A 27,108-nucleotide genomic window follows, 5' to 3' on the forward strand; every position below is an offset into this window, starting at 1 on the left:
AGCTGTTATCGATTATTCTTTTGGCAAATTTAAGGCCTCTGTCTCAAACCTTCTAATGCCGCCAAGAGTTTAAAGTTGCACTTCTGTTTGTAGTTTTAGAGTTTGAACAGTAAGGCTCAGAAACAAAATCATTTTTCCTCTGATTCCTTGGCTCATGCCGACTCAAATGTATAACTTGATTTCACTTTCTGCTCTACTACAACCAACTTTTATTAACTCCTCTTAAGATGTACGTCCGTTTTACACAAAATGTTGCTTGTGGGATCATAACCATGAGCTGAAGGGTACCTGAGAGGTTTTGGCACAGCACCACCTACTGGTCAGGAAAAAAATGGCTATTTTTATTGATAACTTCTTAATAGTTTGTTCTAAAATCATGAGGCTTGGAACTTTACATTTCTTGTGGCATACTGAAGATGATGATACTCGAATGTTCCTATTTTCATGGTCACTTTACAATCCTTAGGTCATGCTGAGTACAATGGAAGCAATTTTGGTATACTTTCTATCTGCCATTTTGAATTTCATTTAAAACCTACTTTTCTAACTCCTGCTACAGCGTTCCTCGAAATGTCCCCAAATTTTTTTCAGACACCCCCCCCCCCATCACAATCGTGTGATGTTTCTGAAATCCTCGTGATGGATGTTGATTGTGTTGTGACTCCAGTAACTCCAGTACAGCAGGGGGCGCTATGAAGCTCTTTAGTCCGCCGGTAAACTCACTAAACAAAGACAGAAGAACTCACAGTTTGTTTAGATGTTCAGCTGCTGTGTGTTTGTTTATGTCTTTCATGTTGTGATATTTATGTGATCTTGAGATGTTGAAGATGAGTTTGCAGGTGGATCTGATGTGCTGTAAATCAGTAGGAACTGATCTGTCCATGCTGGATATTGATGATTTCATGACAGAAATCTCTCAGCTGAAGAAAGAGGTGGCGTTACTGGAGGCAAAGCTGAGGGAAAGAGGAGATCCACTGAACGGAGAGGTTTGTACAGCTGTTCAATATATCAAGAGTCCAGATGAGTCAGTACAGTGATTGTGTTGTGTTTGTCAGGAGCTGGAGAAGGTTTCCTGTCAATCTTCAGTGTGTGTGACTGATGGGACCTCCACAGAATGTCAGGATTCAGTGTGGAGCGTCAGAGATCAGAGATCCAGAGACACACAGGACTCAGAGCTCAGCCTCACTTTACTCTGTTATACTGACGCTCAGGAGAGTGTGTGTGACAGTAATCAGGGTGATCAAACCTCCACAGAGTCTCTGGCTTCTGTCTGTAACGCTGGAGAACAGCAGATGCTGCAGATACCATTGAAGATGTGTTCAGTGAAGCTGCTGGACTGCAGGAACCTGATGGAGATGAGAGGAGAAACCACAGCAGAGGAACAGCAGAGTGATGAAGATGATTTTATTCAACATGATAAAGATGAAGATGATAATGATTTTCTTCCTTCAGGTATGTTTTTTTTTTTTATGTTGCTTTCATAACATTTAAAGTTGCACATCATATGAAGACCTTGTCATCTGACACTCCAGGAATGCCTCAGTTATGGTGTTCTGACTTTTAATATTGCATTTAATATTTTTTATTATTTTAACAAAATAATTAGGGGTTGCTTCAGAAAAACCTATTCCGTTGTACTTCTATGTGTGTGTCTGTTTGGGTAGGGTTAAGTGCAGTGCAATGCCTTAACACATAAGCACAAAGTCAATGGCCATGAAGTGTTGGCGCAATTTGGGTTTGACAAAATCAACCTGGTCAGTTGAGGTTCTTCTCCGGCACCGTCTCGTCCTATACAGTACAATCATAAGCAGTTGTTATTGTAAATTGACTGTATGCAACTTATTGGAAGAATTCAAATTACATTATTTTGTGTGTGCTTGTTAATGGGACATGTTCATTTTTTTACACATGGAGAATTATCAAAATAACGAAGAGGTTAAAAAAAATCATACCAAATCCAAACATTTTACTCTCTCCTTCTTCCACCGGCCCCTTTTGCAGTGACTTATTAAAAATAATATATATAAAATAATATAATTGAATAAAAAAAATATGACTTCTAGAAAATCTCATAATTTTTTGTTTCAACAACGATCATCAAGGACATTATTTGATATTCAGTACTTTCAGAATTTAGACATGATCTTTATCACCATCTGCTGGTGAAATCTCCAAATTGCAAATGCAGGAACTGAATTTGGACTTTGCGCTGAGTTAAGCGGTGTTGAAATGTCTTATTGCAACAACCAAATACTCAGGAAAATAGCAAATTGTGTTAGCACTTAATTTACACACAATACACCCACAATAGCGCAAAAACTCCCACCCACGCCCATTTGCTCTGGAACGAAAATTTCACTTAGAATTAGCGCTCTCACAAAAATTGGATAAATGCTCTACACACACTCATGAAAATAGAGCCCATGACGATGACCCATATTATTGTTATACAGCTTTCTGCTTAAAGGAATAGTTCACCCAAAAATGAAAATTTGCTGATAATTTACTCCCCCTGCGGGCCATCCAAGATGTTTCCGAGTTTCTTTCTTCATCAAAACAGAATTTAAGATTTTTAGCATTTAATTTCAGGCCTCCTCCTTTAAACAATGCAAGCGAATGTACTTGAATTGATTAAAGTTGATTTCATTGAATCAACATTTAACCTTTGGTGAAAGTCTTGTGTGCAGTTCTGAGCAACACAGCAGTCATGACAGTGACGAGACATATACCAATTACAGTAAACAACATATTTACACAAAACAATTTACATATCAAATGTACACATACTTACACAACACAATAATTATATACAATGTACAGTTACAATACACACAATATACAATACACATACAATAAAAATAAATAAATAAGAGTATATAAAAAAAATATATATATACAGTAGTTATATTGAGGAGAATATATTTGACAGTCCAGTGTGTGATACAAGATAATAGATTAATAAAGTGCAGTGCTGATTATTGATCGTGAGAGATCAAGTGTTCAACAGTCTGATTGCTTGGGGAAAGAAGCTGTCATGTAGTCAGCTGGTGCGAGTCCTGATGCTGCGATACCACCTGCCTGATGCTAGCAGTGAGAACAGCCCATGACTCGGGTGAGTCTCTGATGATCCTCCGAGCTTTTTTCACACACCGCCTGTTATATATGTCTTGGAGGGAGGGAAGCTCACCTCCGATGATGTTTCTGGCAGTTCGCACCACCCTCACCGCTGGTGAGCCTTCTTCACAACGGCCTCAGTGTGGACGGACCATGTGAGTTCCTCAGTGATGTGGACACCGAGGAACTTGAAGCTGCTGACTCTCTCCACCGGTGCTCCATTGATGGTGATGGGGCTGTGTTCTCCGTCTTTCCTCCTGAAATCCACAACAAGCTCCTTGGTTTTACTGACGTTGAGGGAGAGGTTGTGCTCCTGACACCAGCATGTCAGAGTGTGCACCTCCTCTCTGTAGGCTCTTTCATCATTGTCAGTGATCAGACCTACCACCATCGTATCGTCAGCAAACTTAATGATGGTATTGGAGCTATGTGTTGCCACACAGTCATGTGTGTACAGGGAATACAGGAGTGGGCTGAGAACACAGCCCTGCGGGGCTCCAGTGTTGAGGGTCAGTGATGAGGAGGTGTTGCTGCCCATTCTAACCACCTGATGTCTGCCAGACAGGAAATCCAGGATCCAGCTGCACAGCGAGCTGTTTAAGCCCAGAGCCCGGAGTTTCACATCAAGCTTGGAGGGCACTATGGTGTTGAATGCTGAGCTGTAGTCTACAAACCCTGTGGTCCCAAATAGAACACACACACACAAAAACCCCCCAGAAAAACAAAAACAAAAAAGTAATATAATAATCATATATAATTAAAACTAAACAGCTCTCTCCACAACCCCTTCCGAGAGTCCCCCAAAACACTAAGTTGCCCCACTTCCTATTAATCAAATTCCAAACCCCCAGCCTTCTGCTTGACAAGCCGCCACCCTCCCCATCTCCGCACACCACTCCGGAAATGAGGTCCATCCATCTTCCATCCTCTTAATGTAATTTGCCTGCCAATCCTAATGCTCATCAGAACCCAATTTTTTATGTGTTTATTCCCAAATGTGTGAACGGCCCATTGCTCAAAATACAGAGTCTGGGACAGAATAAAATTTGAGTGCCCAAGACGTCACATATAAAACTCTGAACCTTCAACCAAAATTCTTGGATCTTAAAACACCCCCAAAAACATGGTTGCATCTCCATCTTCTGATTGGCATCACCAGCAGGTGGGTGTGTCATTAAGACCAAGCCTATACAATCTAGAGGGGGTCCAATAGAATCGATGTAAAATCTTGAATTGCATCAGCCGCACCCTTGAATCTCTAGATGCAGACCTGATGTTTTTTACAGTCCTATCCCACATCTCCTCCTCCAATACCAAGTTTAATTCTTTCTCACATAATCTCTTGAGAAGTTGAAGCTCCGCCCCCAGACTCTGAATTATCAGGGAGTAATACACTGATGCCTCATGACCTTTCCCAAAAGCAGTAATCACCTCTCCCAGAGTATCTGCTGCTTTAGGGGGGTGTGCGCTACTCCCCAAAACAGTACAGAGCAGGTGGAGCAGCTGTAAATACCTGAAGAACTGAGATCTGGGAATCCCAAAATGTTGAACCATATTTTCAGAAGATCTCAACACTCCAGTCTCCTATAGGTCACAGAGTGTAGTAACCCCCCTCACAATCCACTCTGTCCAGCAGAAAGGGGAATTATTAACACATAATTTTGTGTTCAGCCATCTGCTCGAGGCAACATTTAAATAAATGTCAGAATTAAACACTCTGGACACTTTTGAGTGTAACTTCTCCGGTTAGTGTGATAGAAAGGCTTTGCAATGGTGAAATTGGGGCAAGAACTTCCTGTTCAATACAAAACCAGGGAGGAGCTCTCTCAGGGGGAAGTGACCAATGAGCCAAATATCTGAGACCGAATGCATAATAATAAAACTAAATCTTGGGTAGATCTATCCCACCTGCGTCAATCAGCCTATGTAACTTACTGAAGTATAATCTGGGACGTTTACCATTCCAAATGAAGGACTTCACTATGATATCAAACTGCTTGATATAAGAGAGGGGGACATCTACAGGGAGAGACTGTAGCAGGAAGTTGAAATATAATTCATTTTAATAACATTAACCTTCCCAATCATCGATATATGTAATGAAGCCCACCTGCCCACATCCCTCAAACTATTTATTAACGGGTCAAAATTAACTCTAACTAAATCACACAAATTTGCTGGGAATAAAATACCCAAATACTTAATGCCTTGTTTGTGTCACTGGAAGGCACCTGGCTGTAAAAAAGCTTTGGATTTTGACCAATTGACTCTATCCTGAGAAATTAGAAAAGGAATTAATAATCCTTTGGAGGCAAGGCATAGATCTAATGGGGTCAGAGATGAATAATAAAATATCATCTGTGTAAAGCAGAAGTTTATGTGCCACACCTCCCACCACCATCCCTGGACAATCATCCTCCTTTCTTATTGCAGCTGCTAATGGTTCCAGGGCAAGACGGAACAATAATGGGGAAAGAGGGAATCCCTGCCCTGACATCGCTTGCTGTGGTGTGTAAATATTTTGCAGCCATCCTTAGTATCTGTTCTCAATTTGGCCGGGAACATCAGTGCAAAACAATCTTCTGTTGATGTGAGAGTTTCTTGCATTCCTTGAATCGATCATGTTTCTCTCTTGTTGAATTCACAAAGAATGGGAACAAGAGAATGCTGTGGTTCTTCCAAGAAAGCTTTCCTTTACTTCTCGCATAACACAAGATCTTTATCGGATGATCTCAGAAATTTGGCCAGAATGGATCGTGGCCTGTCTTCCTCCACAGATCTCTGAGCCAGAACTCTGTGAGCTTGCTCGATTTCCATCTTATGGCCTGTTATGTCGAGCAGACTCGGGAAGAGCTCATCTAGGAATTTCACCATATCTCGACCTTCTTCGTCCTCGGTAATTCCAACAATTCGGATTTTGTTTCGCCAGTTACGATTATCAAGGTCTTCCAAGTTTTCCCAAACCCACTCCTATCTTGGTCTATCTTGTCTATCTTGGTCGTTAGCAGATTAGCAGCTAATTCCCTCTCCGATGACTCCAGATAATCTGTCCGTTTCTCGACATCCCCCACTCTTGTAAACATATCAGTGAAGTTCGTCTCCATGATCAATCAGCGTATTACAGCAAGATCCTCCAAGTCAGCAACGACCTTCGCCAGCATTGCCGACATGTTCAACAGTTGATGCTGAATCTCTTTTACCGCATCGTCCAAATGGAGTCCCTGGTCTGCGTCCTTGTCAGTGGTACCAGCTTGAGCACATAAGTGTCTTTTAATGTCTCCAGAGCCCAAGGATTTTGAATTCTTTGACATATTGTCTTCATAGAGCAGTTATGGAACAGGGTGTATCAAATTTCACCGGTATATGACACACAGTGTTAAATCTAGCAAAGTGCGCAGAGCTCGCCGTTCACACTTCCGACCCTCACATGTGACCATTCTCTAACAATGGCCAGTGGGCCATCCATATTGTTGAGCCAAGGTACTGTATATACAGCTCTGGGAATCAATAAGAGACCACTGCAAAATTATCAGTTTCTCTTGATTTACTATTTATAGGTATGTGTTTGAGCAAAATGAACATTTTTGTTTTATTCTATAAAGTACTGACAACATTTCTCCCAAATTCCAAATAGGGTACTTGAGATGTTTGGGCACAGCACCACCTAGTGGTCACAAATATAGCAGTTGATAAATATACCTTTTGTTTAGTTTGACCTATTGCCATGTATGTGTCTTGTTATATTTCTTTCATGCCCTGGTGGTCCATTTTGGCGGTCCGCTGTTTTATTGCTACTCCTGCAAATATTGTCCAATCTTCACAAAATTTCACACGTGATCTTCAGACCAAGCTAACATCATAATTATTTTTTTATATTCTAAACCATTTCCAAGAAAAGGCCTTATGAATGTGATGGCAAGACACCAAACAGGAACTGAGGCTGAATCTTTACAATGCTTTGATGTGTTGAAACGAATCTTGGTGCAGGTTATTGGCACCATGTCTCGAGGCTACCTGAGCAGATTGAAGACAGCAAGACCTACTGGTCAAAGGTTATGAGCAATTGTATGTAGTTACAAATTATTATTATTGCTTTTAAACTGCTTTGGCAAAAATCATCACAGGGATGCTGTATTCTATTAATTTAACTTGTGCCTGGCCCTGTAATTTCTGCTTTCAGCTATATTTAGTTATTGATTTACTATTCTTGGTTATTCTACTTTCCTTTAAGCCTTAAGGGTGTAATTTCTTATCTCTTAATTTTGTATGTACATTAAATGTATTTAATTGTACAGTGTAACCTGTTACCGTGGACACATGACAGGATATCGTGGGCCTTTTTAAACTACATATGTGTTCTATGGTTAAAATGACTTCCTATCATGTTCCATTTAGATGCAATCAGTGGTTCATCCTCCGATGGAGAAACGGCTTCTACACCGAAAGATCAGCTGTCAGTTGCACAGAGTCTTTCCTGCATCACCTGTGAGAAGACATTCACCTCAAAGGGATTTTTAGCAAGACATGAGAGAAGACACACAGAGCAGAAATTCTTTAAATGTAGGAGATGTGGGAGCAGATTTTCTACCGCAGAAGAGAAGAAACTGCATTCAAGAGTGCACAGCACAAAGGAGTTCCACTGTGAGCAGTGCGGGAAGGTTTTCTTTGTTCCTTCTCTTCTAAAAGTTCACATGAAGAGACACAGTGATGAAAAGCCTTTCCACTGCAGTGAGTGTGACAAGTGTTTCAAAACTAAAGGAAACCTTGTTTCTCATGAGAGAACACACACGGGAGAGAAACCGTACAAGTGTCCTCACTGTGAGAAGAGATTCGGCCACAAGCCCCATCTGAAGATACATGTCCGTGTGCACACCAATGAGAGGCCGTATCAGTGCAGTGAATGTGGGAAAACCTTTGCAGTCTCATATAGTCTAAAGTCACATCAGAAAATACACTCTGAGGAGAAACCCTATCAATGCTCACACTGTGATAAATGTTTCCGTCAGAAATCTCAGGTGAGACTCCATGAGAGAATGCACACTGGAGAGAAACCTTACCTCTGCTCTCATTGTGGAAAGAGCTTTTCTGGTCCAAGTCATCTCCAACTACATCTGAGAGTCCATACGGGAGAAAAGCCTTATTACTGCAGTGTTTGTGGGAAGAGTTTCAGTAAATATGGTGGCTTAGTAAATCACCAGAGAACACACACTGGAGAAAGACCTTATTCCTGTATTGTTTGTGGTACGGCTTTCCGTCAACACAGTAATTTAGTTCAGCACCAGAGAACACACAATGGAGAAAGACCTTACAAATGCACTCAGTGTGACAAAACGTTTGCTCGACCAGATGTCCTGAAAACCCATCTGAGAATGCATACAGGAGAGAAACCTTACAGCTGCTCTATCTGCGGGGAGGGATTCGCTTATTTAGGAAGTTTTAATTCTCATCAGAAGAAACACGCTAAAGAGCAAACTGCCCTGGAATCTTTATAGCATCGAAAACAATCGAAGGTTTTTGAGGAACATAAACGAGTCCCTCTCGATTTGTCCAGAGTGAAACATTTTGGGGTTACAGAATAAACTTTCGGAATCAGAACAAATCAGGCTTTTCTTTTTTTAGTTGGTGCATACTGTATGCACGATTTTGCATTTTTCATTTGGAACTGGATTGGGTGACATCAAGTACATCTACAATGACATATATTAGACGTAAAAGTGTGAATTTCTCATGAAGGGTTTGATTTTATATCCCTACCCTTTTTGTTTTATTTTGCGTATACTATAGTTGAAGTCAGAAGTTTTCATACACTAAGGTTGAAGTCATTAAAACTAATTTTGAACCACTCCACAGATTTAATATTAGCAACTATAGTTTTGGCGAGTCGTTTAGGACATTTACTTTGTGCATGACACGAGTTTGCTGTTTGCTTCACATCACGAGAAAATCTAAAGAAATTAGCCAAGACCTCAGACTAAACATTGTGGACTTCCACAAGTCTGGATCATCCTTGGGAGCAATTTCCAAACACCTGAAGGTACCACGTTCATCTGTACAAACAATAGTACACAAGTATATACACCATGTGACCACACAGTCATCACACCGCTCAGGAAGGAGACGCATTCTGTCTCCTAGAGATGAACGTAGTTTGTGTGAAAAGTGCAAAATCAATCCCAGAACAACAGCAAAGGACCTTGTGAAGATGCTGGAGGAAACAGGTGGACGAGTATCTAGATCCACAGCAAAACCAGTCCTATATGGACATCACCTGAAAGGTGCTCAGCAAGGAAGAAGCCGCTGCTCCAAAACCACCATAATAAAACCAGACTACAGTTTGCAAGTGCACATGGGGACAAAGATCTTACTTTAGGAGAAATGTCCTCTGGTCTGATGAAACACATATTGAACTGTTTGGCCATAATGACCATCGTTATGTTTGGAGGGAAAAGAGTGATGAACCAACCGTGAAGCATGGGGGTGCAGCATCATGTTGTGGGGGTGCTGCAGGAGGGACCGGTGCTCTTCACAAAATAGATGATGACATCATGAGGAAGGAACATTATGAAGATACATTGAAGCAACATCTCAAGACATCAGACAGGAAGTTAAAGCTCGGTCACAAATGGGTCTTCCAAATGGACAATGACCCCAAGCACACCTCCAAAGTTGTGGCAAAATGGCTTAAGGACAACAAAGTCAAGATATTTGAGTGGCATCACAAAGTCCTGACGTCAATCTGATAGTACATTTGTGGGCAGAACTGATAAAGCATGTGTGAGCAATGAGGCCTACAAACCTGACTCAGTTACACCAGTTCTGTCCGGAGGAATGGGACAAAATTCCAGCAACTTATTGTGAGAAGCTTCTGGAAGGAAACCCAAAATGTTTGACCCAAGTTAAACAATTTAAAGGCAATGCTGCCAAATACTAACAAAGTGTCTGTAAACTTCTGACCCACTGGGAATCTGATGAAAGAAATAAAAGCTGAAAGAAATAATTCTCTCGACTATTATTCTGACATTTCACATTCTTAAAATAAAGTAATGATCCGAACTGACCAAAGACAGGGAATGTTTTCAATGATTAAACGTCAGGAATTGTGAACAATGGTCTTTATACTTTAATGAATTATTATCATTAGAAATGTGTAAGATTTATTCTTTCAAATCGATCATTTTTATTTCATAATTAGTTATATGATCGGCGTCGACTTCACAGCGATGATGAAATCTTGTATGGAAGCTGTGAGTGACAGTGTAAAGGCCGAAACATACTTCATGCAAGTATGAAGTACATACTTCAGTGCTTGTCTCTTTCTTCTGTGCTTTCTATGATTAAACGTCAGGAATTGGGAAAAACTGTAAATGTATTTGGCTAAGGTGTATGTAAACTTCTGACTTAGATCATAAATGCCTTTTTATAAAACATCCAAACAAGCAGTGCAAGACATTATGTCTGTGTGTGTCCTGTGTTCTTTGTGTCATGCTTGGGTTATAATGTTCAGAGACTAGATTAGTATCGTAGAAATATCCCTGATGCATCCTTAATTCCTTTAATTTACTCTTTATTGTGTAATATTTTAAAAGATAGAAAGATTCTTTGATTTTTGATCTGATACTATTTTTGTTTTCTTTAATATATTTTCTTTTATGGTTCGTAAAGGCAACCATTGATATACAGAACAATTTCACTATTCATTTAGTTTATTTGGCAACTTTTGTGTAGTTTAAATATTCCTTCGAGTTGTTTTTGTATTGGACTTTGGTTCTTCTGCTTCTGTTTTCAAATGGTGAGACCTGCATTCCAACCAATGGCACGGAAAGGTTGCAGCGATGATCATAACAAGCTACCCTGTCTCAATTATCTGGTTGTAGACGTGTATAGCACAATTTTAACATGCGACTCTAACATAGCTAAATATTTGGGATTTCGGAAAGCGAAGTGTTCACAACAAACAGCTAACCTCCTGCATATAAGTCTGCTCGACCCATGAGGAGAACACGGTAAATATTATGACTAATTATCCTGACTTTTGAGTAGTTGTGATTACCCATATTGAGGACCAAGCTGTCACCCCTTACATGTTTCCAAGTCTTCACTATATTATGAGATATGCTGTATAATTTATAGTTTGATCCATATAGTTTATTTTTATTTAGGCCTTACATTGTGACATGTTCGGTTTCATATCTCTGATAGCACATGTAGATCAGCCAGATATCTATTATTTGTGTGTGTGTGTGTGTGTGTGTGTGCTAGATATATTTTTTAGGTTGTTTGCTCATCTGCAATGCTTGTTTAAGACTTTCAGCAAATTATTTGAAAACCCCTTGAATGTTGAAGTCATTGCTTATTTGATAATAATAATAATAATAATAATAATTCCTTCAATATCTGAATATTAATGTCAAGTCGGAGGTACTGTGTTTTAAAAAATGCTAAATCAGTTTTCAGGTACAAAAAATAGTTTCTAGGAAAACTTACATGTTCATTTACTCACCCATATTATGTGTGTTGATGTTTAATTGTTAAAATAAGTTAAAAATGGATCAGAACAAGACAGTAAGTCGAAATAGATTAATTATTGACTTTTAAAATTAAAATTATGTACAATTATATTTATGTAAAAACAAAAAGAATGTCCATTCTGGGCACCAAAAATTGTTAGCTGGGCATATCGTAGACCCTCAATGTAACAATTACACGTACACCTTTATTTATTAGAAACTTAATTAAAATCGTGTGATGTTTCTGAAATCCTCGTGATGGATGTTGATTGTGTTGTGACTCCAGTAACTCCAGTACAGCAGGGGGCGCTATGAAGCTCTTTAGTCCGCCGGTAAACTCACTAAACAAAGACAGAAGAACTCACAGTTTGTTTAGATGTTCAGCTGCTGTGTGTTTGTTTATGTCTTTCATGTTGTGATATTTATGTGATCTTGAGATGTTGAAGATGAGTTTGCAGGTGGATCTGATGTGCTGTAAATCAGTAGGAACTGATCTGTCCATGCTGGATATTGATGATTTCATGACAGAAATCTCTCAGCTGAAGAAAGAGGTGGCGTTACTGGAGGCAAAGCTGAGGGAAAGAGGAGATCCACTGAACGGAGAGGTTTGTACAGCTGTTCAATATATCAAGAGTCCAGATGAGTCAGTACAGTGATTGTGTTGTGTTTGTCAGGAGCTGGAGAAGGTTTCCTGTCAATCTTCAGTGTGTGTGACTGATGGGACCTCCACAGAATGTCAGGATTCAGTGTGGAGCGTCAGAGATCAGAGATCCAGAGACACACAGGACTCAGAGCTCAGCCTCACTTTACTCTGTTATACTGACGCTCAGGAGAGTGTGTGTGACAGTAATCAGGGTGATCAAACCTCCACAGAGTCTCTGGCTTCTGTCTGTAACGCTGGAGAACAGCAGATGCTGCAGATACCATTGAAGATGTGTTCAGTGAAGCTGCTGGACTGCAGGAACCTGATGGAGATGAGAGGAGAAACCACAGCAGAGGAACAGCAGAGTGATGAAGATGATTTTATTCAACATGATAAAGATGAAGATGATAATGATTTTCTTCCTTCAGGTATGTTTTTTTTTTTTTTTATGTTGCTTTCATAACATTTAAAGTTGCACATCATATGAAGACCTTGTCATCTGACACTCCAGGAATGCCTCAGTTATGGTGTTCTGACTTTTAATATTGCATTTAATATTTTTTATTATTTTAACAAAATAATTAGGGGTTGCTTCAGAAAAACCTATTCCGTTGTACTTCTATGTGTGTGTCTGTTTGGGTAGGGTTAAGTGCAGTGCAATGCCTTAACACATAAGCACAAAGTCAATGGCCATGAAGTGTTGGCGCAATTTGGGTTTGACAAAATCAACCTGGTCAGTTGAGGTTCTTCTCCGGCACCGTCTCGGTCCTATACAGTACAATCATAAGCAGTTGTTATTGTAAATTGACTGTATGCAACTTATTGGAAGAATTCAAATTACATTATTTTGTGTGTGCTTGTTAATGGGACATGTTCATTTTTTACACATGGAGAATTATCAAAATAACGAAGAGGTTAAAAAAAATCATACCAAATCCAAACATTTTACTCTCTCCTTCTTCCACCGGCCCCTTTTGCAGTGACTTATTAAAAATAATATATATAAAATAATATAATTGAATAAAAAAAATATGACTTCTAGAAAATCTCATAATTTTTTGTTTCAACAACGATCATCAAGGACATTATTTGATATTCAGTACTTTCAGAATTTAGACATGATCTTTATCACCATCTGCTGGTGAAATCTCCAAATTGCAAATGCAGGAACTGAATTTGGACTTTGCTGCTGAGTTAAGCGGTGTTGAAATGTCTTATTGCAACAACCAAATACTCAGGAAAATAGCAAATTGTGTTAGCACTTAATTTACACACAATACACCCACAATAGCGCAAAAACTCCCACCCACGCCCATTTGCTCTGGAACGAAAATTTCACTTAGAATTAGCGCTCTCACAAAAATTGGATAAATGCTCTACGCACACTCATGAAAATAGAGCCCATGACGATGACCCATATTATTGTTATACAGCTTTCTGCTTAAAGGAATAGTTCACCCAAAAATGAAAATTTGCTGATAATTTACTCCCCCTGCGGGCCATCCAAGATGTTTCCGAGTTTCTTTCTTCATCAAAACAGAATTTAAGATTTTTAGCATGTAATTTCAGGCCTCCTCCTTTAAACAATGCAAGCGAATGTACTTGAATTGATTAAAGTTGATTTAATTGAATCAACATTTAACCTTTGGTGAAAGTCTTGTGTGCAGTTCTGAGCAACACAGCAGTCATGACAGTGACGAGACATATACCAATTACAGTAAACAACATATTGACACAAAACAATTTACATATCAAATGTACACATACACAACACAATAATTATATACAATGTACAGTTACAATACACACAATATACAATACACATACAATAAAAATAAATAAATAAGAGTATATAAAAAAAAAATATATATATATATATATATACAGTAGTTATATTGAGGAGAATATATTTGACAGTCCAGTGTGTGATACAAGATAATAGATTAATAAAGTGCAGTGCTGATTATTGATCGTGAGAGATCAAGTGTTCAACAGTCTGACTGCTTGGGGAAAGAAGCTGTCATGTAGTCAGCTGGTGCGAGTCCTGATGCTGCGATACCACCTGCCTGATGCTAGCAGTGAGAACAGCCCATGACTCGGGTGAGTCTCTGATGATCCTCCGAGCTTTTTTCACACACCGCCTGTTATATATGTCTTGGAGGGAGGGAAGCTCACCTCCGATGATGTTTCTGGCAGTTCGCACCACCCTTTGCAGGGCTTTGCAGTTGTGGGCGGTGCTATTGCCGTACCAGGCGGTGGTGCAGCCAGTCAGGATGCTCTCTACAGTGCTGGTGTAGAACCGTGTGAGGATGTGGTGGTTCATTCCAAACTTCCTCAGCCGTCTCAGGAAGAAGAGGCGCTGGTGAGCCTTCTTCACAACGGCCTCAGTGATGTGGACACCGAGGAACTTGAAGCTGCTGACTCTCTCCACCGGTGCTCCATTAATGGTGATGGGGCTGTGTTCTCCGTCTTTCCTCCTGAAGTACACCACAAGCTCCTTGGTTTTACTGACGTTGAGGGAGAGGTTGTGCTCCTGACACCAGCGTGTCAGAGTGTGCACCTCCTCTCTGTAGGCTCTTTCATCATTGTCAGTGATCAGACCTACCACCATCGTATCGTCAGCAAACTTAATGATGGCATTGGAGCTATGTGTTGCCACACAGTCATGTGTGTACAGGGAATACAGGAGTGGGCTGAGAACACAGCCCTGTGGGGCTCCAGTGTTGAGGGTCAGTGATGAGGAGATGTTGCTGCCCATTCTAACCACCTGATGTCTGCCTGACAGGAAATCCAGGATCCAGCTGCACAGCGAGCTGTTTAAGCCCAGAGCCCGGAGTTTCACATCAAGCTTGGAGGGAACTATGGTGTTGAATGCTGAGCTGTAGTCTACAAACCCTGTGGTCCCAAATAGAACACACACACACACACACACACACACACACACACACACACACACACACACACACAAACCCCAGAAAAACAAAAAAGTAATATAATAATCATATATAATTAAAACTAAACAGCTCTCTCCACAACCCCTTCCGAGAGTCCCCCAAAACACTAAGTTGCCCCACTTCCTATTAATCAAATTCCAAACCCCCAGCCTTCTGCTTGACAAGCCGCCACCCTCCCCATCTCCGCACACCACTCCGGAAATGAGGTCCATCCATCTTCCATCCTCTTAATGTAATTTGCCTGCCAATCCTAATGCTCATCAGAACCCAATTTTTTATGTGTTTATCCCCAAATGTATGAACGCCCCATTGCTCAAAATACAGAGTCTGGGACAGAATAAAATTTGAGTGCCCAAGACGTCACATATAAAACTCTGAACCTTCAACCAAAATTCTTGGATCTTAAAACACCCCCAAAAACATGGTTGCATCTCCATCTTCTGATTGGCATCACCAGCAGGTGGGTGTGTCATTAAGACCAAGCCTATACAATCTAGAGGGGGTCCAATAGAATCGATGTAAAATCTTGAATTGCATCAGCCGCACCCTTGAATCTCTAGATGCAGACCTGATGTTTTTTACAGTCCTATCCCACATCTCCTCCTCCAATACCAAGTTTAATTCTTTCTCACATAATCTCTTGAGAAGTTGAAGCTCCGCCCCCAGACTCTGAATTATCAGGGAGTAATACACTGATGCCTCATGACCTTTCCCAAAAGCAGTAATCACCTCTCCCAGAGTATCTGCTGCTTTAGGGGGGTGTATGCTACTCCCCAAAACAGTACAGAGCAGGTGGAGCAGCTGTAAATACCTGAAGAACTGAGATCTGGGAATCCCAAAATGTTGAACCATATTTTCAGAAGATCTCAACACTCCAGTCTCCTATAGGTCACCGAGTGTAGTAACCCCCCTCACAATCCACTCTGTCCAGCAGAAAGGGGAATTATTAACACATAATTTTGTGTTCAGCCATCTGCTCGAGGCAACATTTAAATAAATGTCAGAATTAAACACTCTGGACACTTTTGAGTGTAAATGTGAGATAACGGTGTAACTTCTCCGGTTAGTTTGATAGAAAGGCTTTGCAGTGGTGAAATTGGGGCAAGAACTTCCTGTTCAATACAAAACCAGGGAGGAGCTCTCTCAGGGGGAAGTGACCAATGAGCCAAATATCTGAGACCGAATGCATAATAATAAAACTAAATCTTGGGTAGATCTATCCCACCTGCGTCAATCAGCCTATGTAACTTACTGAAGTATAATCTGGGACGTTTACCATTCCAAATGAAGGACTACACTATGATATCAAACTGCTTGATATAAGAGAGGGGGACGTCTACAGGGAGAGACTGTAGCAGGAAGTTGAAATATAATTCATTTTAATAACATTAACCTTCCCAATCATCGATATATGTAATGAAGCCCACCTGCCCACATCCCTCAAACTATTTATTAAAGGGTCAAAATTAACTCTAACTAAATCACACAAATTTGCTGGGAATAAAATACCCAAATACTTAATGCCCTGTTTGTGTCACTGGAAGGCACCTGGCTGTAAAAACGCTTTGGATTTAGACCAATTGACTCTATCCTGAGAAATTAGAAAAGGAATTAATAATCCTTTGGAGGCAAGGCATAGATCTAATGGGGTCAGAGATGAATAATAAAATATCATCTGTGTAAAGCAGAAGTTTATGTGCCACACCTCCCACCACCATCCCTGGACAATCATCCTCCTTTCTTATTGCAGCTGCTAATGGTTCCAGGGCAAGACGGAACAATAATGGGGAAAGAGGGAATCCCTGCCCTGACATCGCTTGCTGTGGTGTGTAAATATTTTGCAGCCATCCTTAGTATCTGTTCTCAATTTGGCCGGGAACATCAGTGCAAAACAATCTTCTGTTGATGTGAGAGTTTCTTGCATTCCTTGAATCGATCATGTTTCTCTCTTGTTTAATTCGCAAAGAATGGGAACAAGAGAATGCTGTGGTTCTTCCAAGAAAGCTTTCCTTTACTTCTCGCATAACACAAGATCTTTATCGGATGATCTCAGAAATTTGGCCAGAATGGATCGTGGCCTGTCTTCCTCCACAGATCTCTGAGCCAGAACTCTGTGAGCTTGCTCGATTTCCATCTTATGCCTGTTATGTCGAGCAGACTCGGGAAGAGCTCATCTAGGAATTTCACCATATCTCGACCTTCTTCGTCCTCGGTAATTCCAACAATTCGGATTTTGTTTCGCCAGTTACGATTATCAAGGTCTTCCAAGTTTTCCCAAACCCACTCCTATCTTGGTCTATCTTGTCTATCTTGGTCGTTAGCAGATTAGCAGCTAATTCCCTCTCCGATGACTCCAGATAATCTGTCCGTTTCTCGACATCCCCCACTCTTGTAAACATATCGGTGAATTTCGTCTCCATGATCGATCAACGTATTACAGCAAGATCCTCCAAGTCAGCAACGACCTTCGCCAGCATTGCCGACATGTTCAAAAGTTGATGCTGAATCTCTTTTACCGCATCGTCCAAATGGAGTCCCTGGTCTGCGTCCTTGTCAGTGGTACCAGCTTGAGCACATAAGTGTCTTTTAATGTCTCCAGAGCCCAAGGATTTTGAATTCTTTGACATATTGTCTTCATAGAGCAGTTATGGAACAGGGTGTATCAAATTTCACCAGTATATGACACACAGTGTTAAATCTAGCAAAGTGCGCAGAGCTCGCCGTTCACACTTCCGACCCTCACATGTGACCATTCTCTAACAATGGCCAGTGGGCCATCCATATTGTTGAGCCAAGGTACTGTATATACAGCTCTGGGAATCAATAAGAGACCACTGCAAAATTATCAGTTTCTCTTGATTTACTATTTATAGGTATGTGTTTGAGTAAAATGAACATTTTTGTTTTATTCTATAAAGTACTGACAACATTTCTCCCAAATTCCAAATAGGGTACTTGAGATGTTTGGGCACAGCACCACCTAGTGGTCACAAATATAGCAGTTGATAAATATACCCTTTGTTTAGTTTGGCCTATTGCCATGTATGTGTCTTGTTATATTTCTTTCATGCCCTGGTGGTCCATTTTGGCGGTCCGCTGTTTTATTGCTACTCCTGCAAATATTGTCAAATCTTCACAAAATTTCACACGTGATCTTCAGACCAAGCTAACATCATAATTATTTTTTAATATTCTAAACCATTACCAAGAAAAGGCCTTATGAATGTGATGGCAAGACACCAAACAGGAACTGAGGCTGAATCTTTACAATGCTTTGATGTGTTGAAACGAATCTTGGTGCAGGTTATTGGCACCATGTCTCGAGGCTACCTGAGCAGATTGAAGACAGCAAGACCTACTGGTCAAAGGTTATGAGCAATTGTATGTAGTTACAAATTATTATTATCGCTTTTAAACTGCTTTGGCAAAAATCATCACAGGGATGCTGTATTCTATTAATTTAACTTGTGCCTGGCCCTGTAATGTCTGCTTTCAGCTATATTTAGTTATTGATTTACTATTCTTGGTTATTCTACTTTCCTTTAAGCCTTAAGGTTGTAATTTCTTATCTCTTAATTTTGTATGTACATTAAATTTATTTAATTGTACAGTGTAACCTGTTACCGTGGACACATGACAGGATATCGTGGGCCTTTTTAAACTACATATGTGTTCTATGGTTAAAATGACTTACTATCATGTTCCATTTAGATGCAATCAGTGGTTCATCCTCCGATGGAGAAACGGCTTCTACACCGAAAGATCAGCTGTCAGTTGCACAGAGTCTTTCCTGCATCACCTGTGAGAAGACATTCACCTCAAAGGGATTTTTAGCAAGACATGAGAGAAAACACACAGAGCAGAAATTCTTTAAATGTAGGAGATGTGGGAGCAGATTTTCTACCTTACAAGAGAGGAACCTTCATTCAAGAGTGCACAGCACAAAGGAGTTCCACTGTGAGCAGTGCGGGAAGGTTTTCTTTGTTCCTTCTCTTCTAAAAGTTCACATGAAGAGACACAGTGATGAAAAGCCTTTCCACTGCAGTGAGTGTGACAAGTGTTTCAAAACTAAAGGAAACCTTGTTGAACATGAGAGAACACACACGGGAGAGAAACCGTACAAGTGTCCTCACTGTGAGAAGAGATTCGGCCACAAGCCCCATCTGAAGAAGCATGTCCGTGTGCACACCAATGAGAGGCCGTATCAGTGCAGTGAATGTGGGAAAACCTTTAAAGAGTCAGGTAGTCTAAAGTCACATCAGAAAATACACTCTAAGGAGAAACCCTATCAATGCTCACACTGTGATAAACATTTCCGTCAGAAATCTCATCTGAAAGAACATGAGAGAATGCACTCTGGAGAGAAACCTTACCTCTGCTCTCATTGTGGAATGAGATTTTATGCTCCAGGTCGGTTAAAGATTCATCTGAGAGTCCATACGGGAGAAAAGCCTTATGCCTGTAGCATTTGTGGGATTAGTTTCAGTAAAAAAGAAAACTTAGTAAAACACCAGAGAACACACACTGGAGAAAGACCGTACAAATGTACTCAGTGTGACAAAACGTTTGCTCGATCAGATGTCCTGAAAACCCATCTGAGAATGCATACAGGAGAGAAACCTTACAGCTGCTCTATCTGCGGGGAGGGATTCGCTTATTTAGGAAGTTTTAATTCTCATCAGAAGAAACACGCTAAAGAGCAAACTGCCCTGGAATCTTTATAGCATCGAAAACAATCGAAGGTTTTTGAGGAACATAAACGAGTCCCTCTCGATTTGTCCAGAGTGAAACATTTTGGGGTTGCAGAATAAACTTTCGGAATTAGAACAAATCAGGCTTTTCTTTTTTTAGTTGGTGCATACTGTAGGCACAATTTTGCATTTTTCATTTGGAACTGGATTGGGTGACACTTTCGCAGACAAACCCAGTTCATTTTCCCCTCTCACAACAAGAGTGACATCAAGTACATCTACAATGACATATATTAGACGTAAAAGTGTGAATTTCTCATGAAGGGTTTGATTTTATGTCCCTAGCCTTTTTTGTTTTATTTTGCGTATACTATAGTTGAAGTCAGAAGTTTTCATACACTAAGGTTGAAGTCATTAAAACTAATTTTGAACCACTCCACAGATTTAATATTAGCAACTATAGTTTTGGCAGGTCTAGTTTATGTACTTTCAGGTTCATCCTTGGGAATAATTTCCAAACACCTGAAGGTACCACGTTCATCTGTACAAACAATAGTACACAAGTATAAACACCATGTGACCACACAAGTCATCACACCGCTCAGGAAGGAGACGCATTCTGTCTCCTAGAGATGAACGTAGTTTGTGTGAAAAGTGAAAATCAATCCCAGAACAACAGCAAAGGACCTTGTGAAGATGCTGGAGGAAAGATGTAGACGAGTATCTAGATCCACAGCAAAACGAGTGTGTCTTCTGATTGGCATCACCAGCAGGTGGGTGTGTCTTTAAGACCAAGCCTATACAATCTAGAGGGGGTCCAATAGAATCTATGTGAAATCTTGAATTGCATAAATTGCACCCTTGAATCTCTAGATGCAGACCTGATGTTTTTTAGAATCCTATCCCACACTCCCTCCTCCAATACCAAGTTTAAATCTTTCTCCAATAATCTCTTGATAGAAGTTAAAGCTCCGCCCCACAGACTCTGAATTATCAGGGAGTAATACACTGATGCCTCATGACCTTTCCCAAAAGCAGTAATCACCTCTCCCAGAGTATCTGCTGCTTTAGGGGGGTGTATGCTACTCCCCAAAACAGTACAGAGCAGGTGGAGCAGCTGTAAATACCTGAAGAACTGAGATCTGGGAATCCCAAAATGTTGAACCATATTTTCAGAAGATCTCAACACTCCAGTCTCCTATAGGTCACAGAGTGTAGTAACCCCCCTCACAATCCACTCTGTCCAGCAGAAAGGGGAATTATTAACACATAATTTTGTGTTCAGCCATCTGCTCGAGGCAACATTTAAATAAATGTCAGAATTAAACACTCTGGACACTTTTGAGTGTAAATGTGAGATAACGGGGTGTAACTTAACTTCTCCGGTTAGTGTGATAGAAAGGCTTTGCAATGGTGAAATTGGAGCAAGAACTTCCTGTTCAATACAAAACCAGGGAGGGGCTCTATCAGGTGGAAGTGACCAGTGAGCCAAATATCTGAGACCGAATGCATAATAATAAAACTAAATCTTGGGTAGCTCTATCCCACCTGCGTCAATCAGCCTATGTAACTTACTGAAGTATAATCTGGGACGTTTACCATTCCAAATGAAGGACTACACTGTGATATCAAACTGCTTGAAATAAGAGAGGGGGACATCTACAGGGAGAGACTGTAGCAGGAAGTTGAAATATAATTCATTTTAATAACATTAACCTTCCCAATCATCGATATATGTAATGAAGCCCACCTGCCCACATCCCTCAAACTATTTATTAACGGGTCAAAATTAACTCTAACTAAATCACACATATTTGCTGGGAATAAAATACCCAAATACTTAATGCCCTGTTTGTGTCACTGGAAGGCACCTGGCTGTAAAAAAGCTTTGGATTTTGACCAATTGACTCTATCCTGAGAAATTAGAAAAGGAATTAATAATTCTGTGGAGGCAAGGCATAGATCTAATGGGGTCAGAGATGAATAATAAAATATCATCTGTGTAAAGCAGACGTTTATGTGCCACACCTCCCACGACCATCCCTGGACAATCATCCTCCTTTCTTATTGCAGCTGCTAATGGTTCCAGGGCAAGACGGAACAATAATGGGGAAAGAGGGAATCCCTGCCCTGACATCGCTTGCTGTGGTGTGTAAATATTTTGCAGCCATCCTTAGTATCTGTTCTCAATTTGGCCGGGAACATCAGTGCAAAACAATCTTCTGTTGATGTGAGAGTTTCTTGCATTCCTTGAATCGATCATGTTTCTCTCTTGTTGAATTCACAAAGAATGGGAACAAGAGAATGCTGTGGTTCTTCCAAGAAAGGTTTCCTTTACTCCTCGCCTCGCATAACACAAGATTTTTATCGGATGATCTCAGAAATTTGGCCAGAAAGGATCGTGGCCTGTCTTCCTCCACAGATCTCTGAGCCAGAACTCTGTGAGCTTGCTCGATTTCCATCTTATGACCTGTTATGCCATGAGCAGACTCGGGAAGAGTTCATCTAGGAATTTCACCATATCTCGACCTTCTTCGTCCTCGGTAATTCCAACAATTCGGATGTTGTTTCGCCAGTTAAAATTATCAAGGTCTATCCGTTTCTCGACATCCCCCACTCTTGTAAACATATCAGTGAAGTTCGTCTCCATGATCAATCAGCGTATTACAGCAAGATCCTCCAAGTCAGCAACGACCTTCGCCAGCATTGCCGACATGTTCAACAGTTGATGCTGAATCTCTTTTACCGCATCGTCCAAATGGAGTCCCTGGTCTGCGTCCTTGTCAGTGGTACCAGCTTGAGCACATAAGTGTCTTTTAATGTCTCCAGAGCCCAAGGATTTTGAATTCTTTGACATATTGTCTTCATAGAGCAGTTATGGAACAGGGTGTATCAAATTTCACCGGTATATGACACACAGTGTTAAATCTAGCAAAGTGCGTAGAGCTCGCCGTTCACACTTCCGACCCTCACATGTGACCATTCTCTAACAATGGCCAGTGGGCCATCCATATTGTTGAGCCAAGGTACTGTATATACAGCTCTGGGAATCAATAAGAGACCACTGCAAAATTATCAGTTTCTCTTGATTTACTATTTATAGGTATGTGTTTGAGCAAAATGAACATTTTTGTTTTATTCTATAAAGTACTGACAACATTTCTCCCAAATTCCAAATAGGGTACTTGAGATGTTTGGGCACAGCACCACCTAGTGGTCACAAATATAGCAGTTGATAAATATACCTTTTGTTTAGTTTGACCTATTGCCATGTATGTGTCTTGTTATATTTCTTTCATCATGCAGAATACAGTGAAACTAATTTTGTCCTGGTGGTCCATATTGGCGGTCCGCCGTTTTGATTGCTAATAAAACCTGTTATTTATTGCTACTCCTGCAAATATTTATCTTCAGACCAAGCTAACATCATAATTATTTTTTAATATTCTAAACCATTACCAAGAAAAGGCCTTATGAATGTGATGGCAAGACACCAAACAGGAACTGAGGCTGAATCTTTACAATGCTTTGATGTGTTGAAACGAATCTTGGTGCATGTTATTGGCACCATGTCTTGAAGCTCCCTGAGCAGATTGAAGACAGTAAGACCTACTGGTCAAAAGTTATGAGCAATTGTATGTAGTTACAAATTATTATTATTGCTTTTAAACTGCTTTGGCAAAAATCATCACAGGGATGCTGTATTCTATTAATTTAACTTGTGCCTGGCCCTGTAATTTCTGCTTTTAGCTATATTTAGTTATTGATTTACCATTCTTGGTTATTCTTCTTTCCTTTAAGCCTTAAGGGTGTAATTTCTTATCTCTTAATTTTGTATGTACATTAAATGTATTTAATTGTACAGTGTAACCTGTTACCGTGGACACATGACAGTATATCGTGGGCCTTTTTAAACTACATATGTGTTCTATGGTTAAAATGACTTCCTATCATGTTCCATTTAGATGCAATCAGTGGTTCATCCTCCGATGGAGAAACGGCTTCTACACCGAAAGATCAGCTGTCAGTTGCACAGAGTCTTTCCTGCATCACCTGTGAGAAGACATTCACCTCAAAGGGATTTTTAGCAAGACATGAGAGAAAACACACAGAGCAGAAATTCTTTAAATGTAGGAGATGTGGGAGCAGATTTTCTACCTTACAAGAGAGGAACCTTCATTCAAGAGTGCACAGCACAAAGGAGTTCCACTGTGAGCAGTGCGGGAAGGTTTTCTTTGTTCCTACTCTTCTGAAAGTTCACATGAAGAGACACAGTGATGAAAAGCCTTTCCACTGCAGTGAGTGTGACAAGTGTTTCAAAACTAAAGGAAACCTTGTTTCTCATGAGAGAACACACACGGGAGAGAAACCGTACAAGTGTCCTCACTGTGAGAAGAGATTCGGCCACAAGCCCCATCTGAAGATACATGTCCGTTCGCACACCAATGAGAGGCCGTATCAGTGCAGTGAATGTGGGAAAACCTTTAAAGAGTCAGGTAGTCTAAAGTCACATCAGAAAATACACTCTAAGGAGAAACCCTATCAATGCTCACACTGTGATAAACGTTTCCGTCACAAATCTCATCTGAGACTCCATGAGAGAATGCACTCTGGAGAGAAACCTTACCTCTGCTCTCATTGTGGAAAGAGCTTTTCTGGTCCAAGTCATCTCCAACTACATCTGAGAGTCCATACGGGAGAAAAGCCTTATAACTGCAGCGTTTGTGGGATGAGTTTCAGTAAAAAAGAAAACTTAGTAAAACACCAGAGAACACACACTGGAGAAAGACCTTACAAATGTACTCAGTGTGACAAAACGTTTGCTCGATCAGATGTCCTGAAAACCCATCTGAGAATGCATACAGGAGAGAAACCTTACAGCTGCTCTATCTGCGGGGAGGGATTCGCTTATTTAGGAAGTTTTAATTCTCATCAGAAGAAACACGCTAAAGAGCAAACTGCCCTGGAATCTTTATAGCATTGAAAACAATCGAAGGTTTTTGAGGAACATAAACGAGTCCCTCTCGATTTGTCCAGAGTGAAACATTTTGGGGTTACAGAATAAACTTTCGGAATTAGAACAAATCAGGCTTTTCTTTTTTTAGTTGGTGCATACTGTAGGCACGATTTTGCATTTTTCATTTGGAACTGGATTGGGTGACACTTTCGCAGACAAACCCAGTTCATTTTCCCCTCTCACAACAAGAGTGACATCAAGTACATCTACAATGACATATATTAGACGTAAAAGTGTGAGTTTCTCATGAAGGGTTTGATTTTATATCCCTACCCTTTTTGTTTTATTTTGCGTATACTATAGTTGAAGTCAGAAGTTTTCATACACTAAGGTTGAAGTCATTAAAACTAATTTTGAACCACTCCACAGATTTAATATTAGCAACTATAGTTTTGGAAGGTCTAGTTTATGTACTTTCAGGTTCATCCTTGGGAGCAATTTCCAAACACCTGAAGGTACCACGTTCATCTGTACAAACAATAGTACCCAAGTATAAACACCATGTGACCACACAGCCATCACACCGCTCAGGAAGGAGACGCATTCTGTCTCCTAGAGATGAACGTAGTTTGTGTGAAAAGTGCAAATCAGTCCCAGAACAGCAGCAAAGGACCTTGTGAAGATGCTGGAGGAAACAGGTGGACGAGTATCTAGATCCACAGCAAAACCAGTCCTATATGGACATCACCTGAAAGGTGCTCAGCAAGGAAGAAGCCGCTGCTCCAAAACCACCATAATAAAACCAGACTACAGTTTGCAAGTGCACATGGGGACAAAGATCTTACTTTAGGAGAAATGTCCTCTGGTCTGATGAAACACTATTGAACTGTTTGGCCATAATGACCATCGTTATGTTTGGAGGGAAAAGAGTGATGAACCAACCGTGAAGCATGGGGGTGCAGCATCATGTTGTGGGGGTGCTGCAGGAGGGACCGGTGCTCTTCACAAAATAGATGATGACATCATGAGGAAGGAACATTATGTGGATATATTGAAGCAACATCTCAAGACATCAGACAGGAAGTTAAAGCTCAGTCTCAAATAGGTCTTCCAAATGGACAATGACCCCAAGCACACCTCCAAAGTTGTGGCAAAATGGCTTAAGGACAACAAAGTCAAGATATGAATTGAGTGGCATCACAAAGTCCTGACGTCAATCTGATAGTACATTTGTGTGCAGAACTGATAAAGCATGTGCGAGCAATGAGGCCTACAAACCTGACTCAGTTACACCAGTTCTGTCCGGAGGAATGGGACAAAATTCCAGCAACTTATTGTGAGAAGCTTCTGGAAGGAAACCCAAAATGTTTGACCCAAGTTAAACAATTTAAAGGCAATGCTGCCAAATACTAACAAAGTGTCTGTAAACTTCTGACCCACTGGGAATCTGATGAAAGAAATAAAAGCTGAAAGAAATAATTCTCTCGACTATTATTCTGACATTTCACATTCTTAAAATAAAGTAATGATCCGAACTGACCAAAGACAGGGAATGTTTTCAATGATTAAACGTCAGGAATTGTGAACAATGGTCTTTATACTTTAATGAATTATTATCATTAGAAATGTGTAAGATTTATTCTTTCAAATCGATCATTTTTATTTCATAATTAGTTATATGATCGGCGCCGACTTCACAGCGATGATGAAATCTTGTATGGAAGCTGTGAGTGACAGTGTAAAGGCCGAAACATACTTCATGCAAGTATGAGTATGAAGTACATACTTCAGTGCTTGTCTCTTTCTTCTGTGCTTTCTATGATTAAACGTCAGGAATTGGGAAAAACTGTAAATGTATTTGGCTAAGGTGTATGTAAACTTCTGACTTAGATCATAAATGCCTTTTTATAAAACATCCAAACAAGCAGTGCAAGACATTATGTCTGTGTGTGTCCTGTGTTCTTTGTGTCATGCTTGGGTTATAATGTTCAGAGACTAGATTACTATCGTAGAAATATCCCTGATGCATCCTTAATTCCTTTAATTTACTCTTTATTGTGTAATATTTTAAAAGATAGAAAGATTCTTTGATTTTTGATCTGATACTATTTTTGTTTTCTTTAATATATTTTCTTTTATGGTTCGTAAAGGCAACCATTGATATACAGAACAATTTCACTATTCATTTAGTTTATTTGGCAACTTTTGTGTAGTTTAAATATTCCTTCGAGTTGTTTTTGTA

The 27,108-nt window shown here is 40.2% G+C and overlaps 2 protein-coding genes across 4 annotated transcripts in view; both read left to right on the top strand.

Moving 5' to 3' along the window:
- The first annotated feature begins 626 nt into the window (after nucleotides 1–626).
- LOC127643410 (zinc finger protein ZFP2-like) lies at nucleotides 627–26,793 on the top strand. Of its 2 annotated transcripts, XM_052126120.1 has the most exons (4): nucleotides 627–986; nucleotides 1,056–1,452; nucleotides 7,510–8,624; nucleotides 24,906–26,793. In XM_052126120.1, exons 1-3 carry the CDS (start codon nucleotides 819–821, stop codon nucleotides 8,604–8,606), a joined length of 1,662 nt encoding a protein of 553 aa, XP_051982080.1. In that variant the 5' UTR covers nucleotides 627–818; the 3' UTR covers nucleotides 8,607–8,624; nucleotides 24,906–26,793. The 2 variants fall into 2 exon arrangements, with proteins under 2 accessions (XP_051982080.1, XP_051982079.1); XM_052126119.1 differs by lacking the exon at nucleotides 24,906–26,793 and having other exon boundaries at nucleotides 7,510–11,451.
- The window catches only part of LOC127643414 (zinc finger protein 501-like), a 41,990-nt gene continuing 26,507 nt past the window's right edge, over nucleotides 11,626–27,108 (top strand). Inside the window, exons 1-3 of one of the 2 annotated variants that reach the window (XM_052126141.1) lie at nucleotides 11,632–12,226; nucleotides 12,296–12,692; nucleotides 23,875–24,911. In XM_052126141.1, coding sequence (XP_051982101.1) covers nucleotides 12,059–12,226; nucleotides 12,296–12,692; nucleotides 23,875–24,887 — 1,578 coding nt within the window. In that variant the 5' untranslated portion in view covers nucleotides 11,632–12,058 and the 3' untranslated portion in view covers nucleotides 24,888–24,911. Of the gene's footprint in view, nucleotides 12,227–12,295; nucleotides 12,693–23,874; nucleotides 24,912–27,108 lie in introns of those variants that run through there. The other variant, XM_052126142.1, reaches the window with a different exon arrangement.

Source organism: Xyrauchen texanus, chromosome 5 (assembly GCF_025860055.1).
Source record: "Xyrauchen texanus isolate HMW12.3.18 chromosome 5, RBS_HiC_50CHRs, whole genome shotgun sequence".
NCBI classification, from domain to species: domain Eukaryota; kingdom Metazoa; phylum Chordata; class Actinopteri; order Cypriniformes; family Catostomidae; genus Xyrauchen; species Xyrauchen texanus.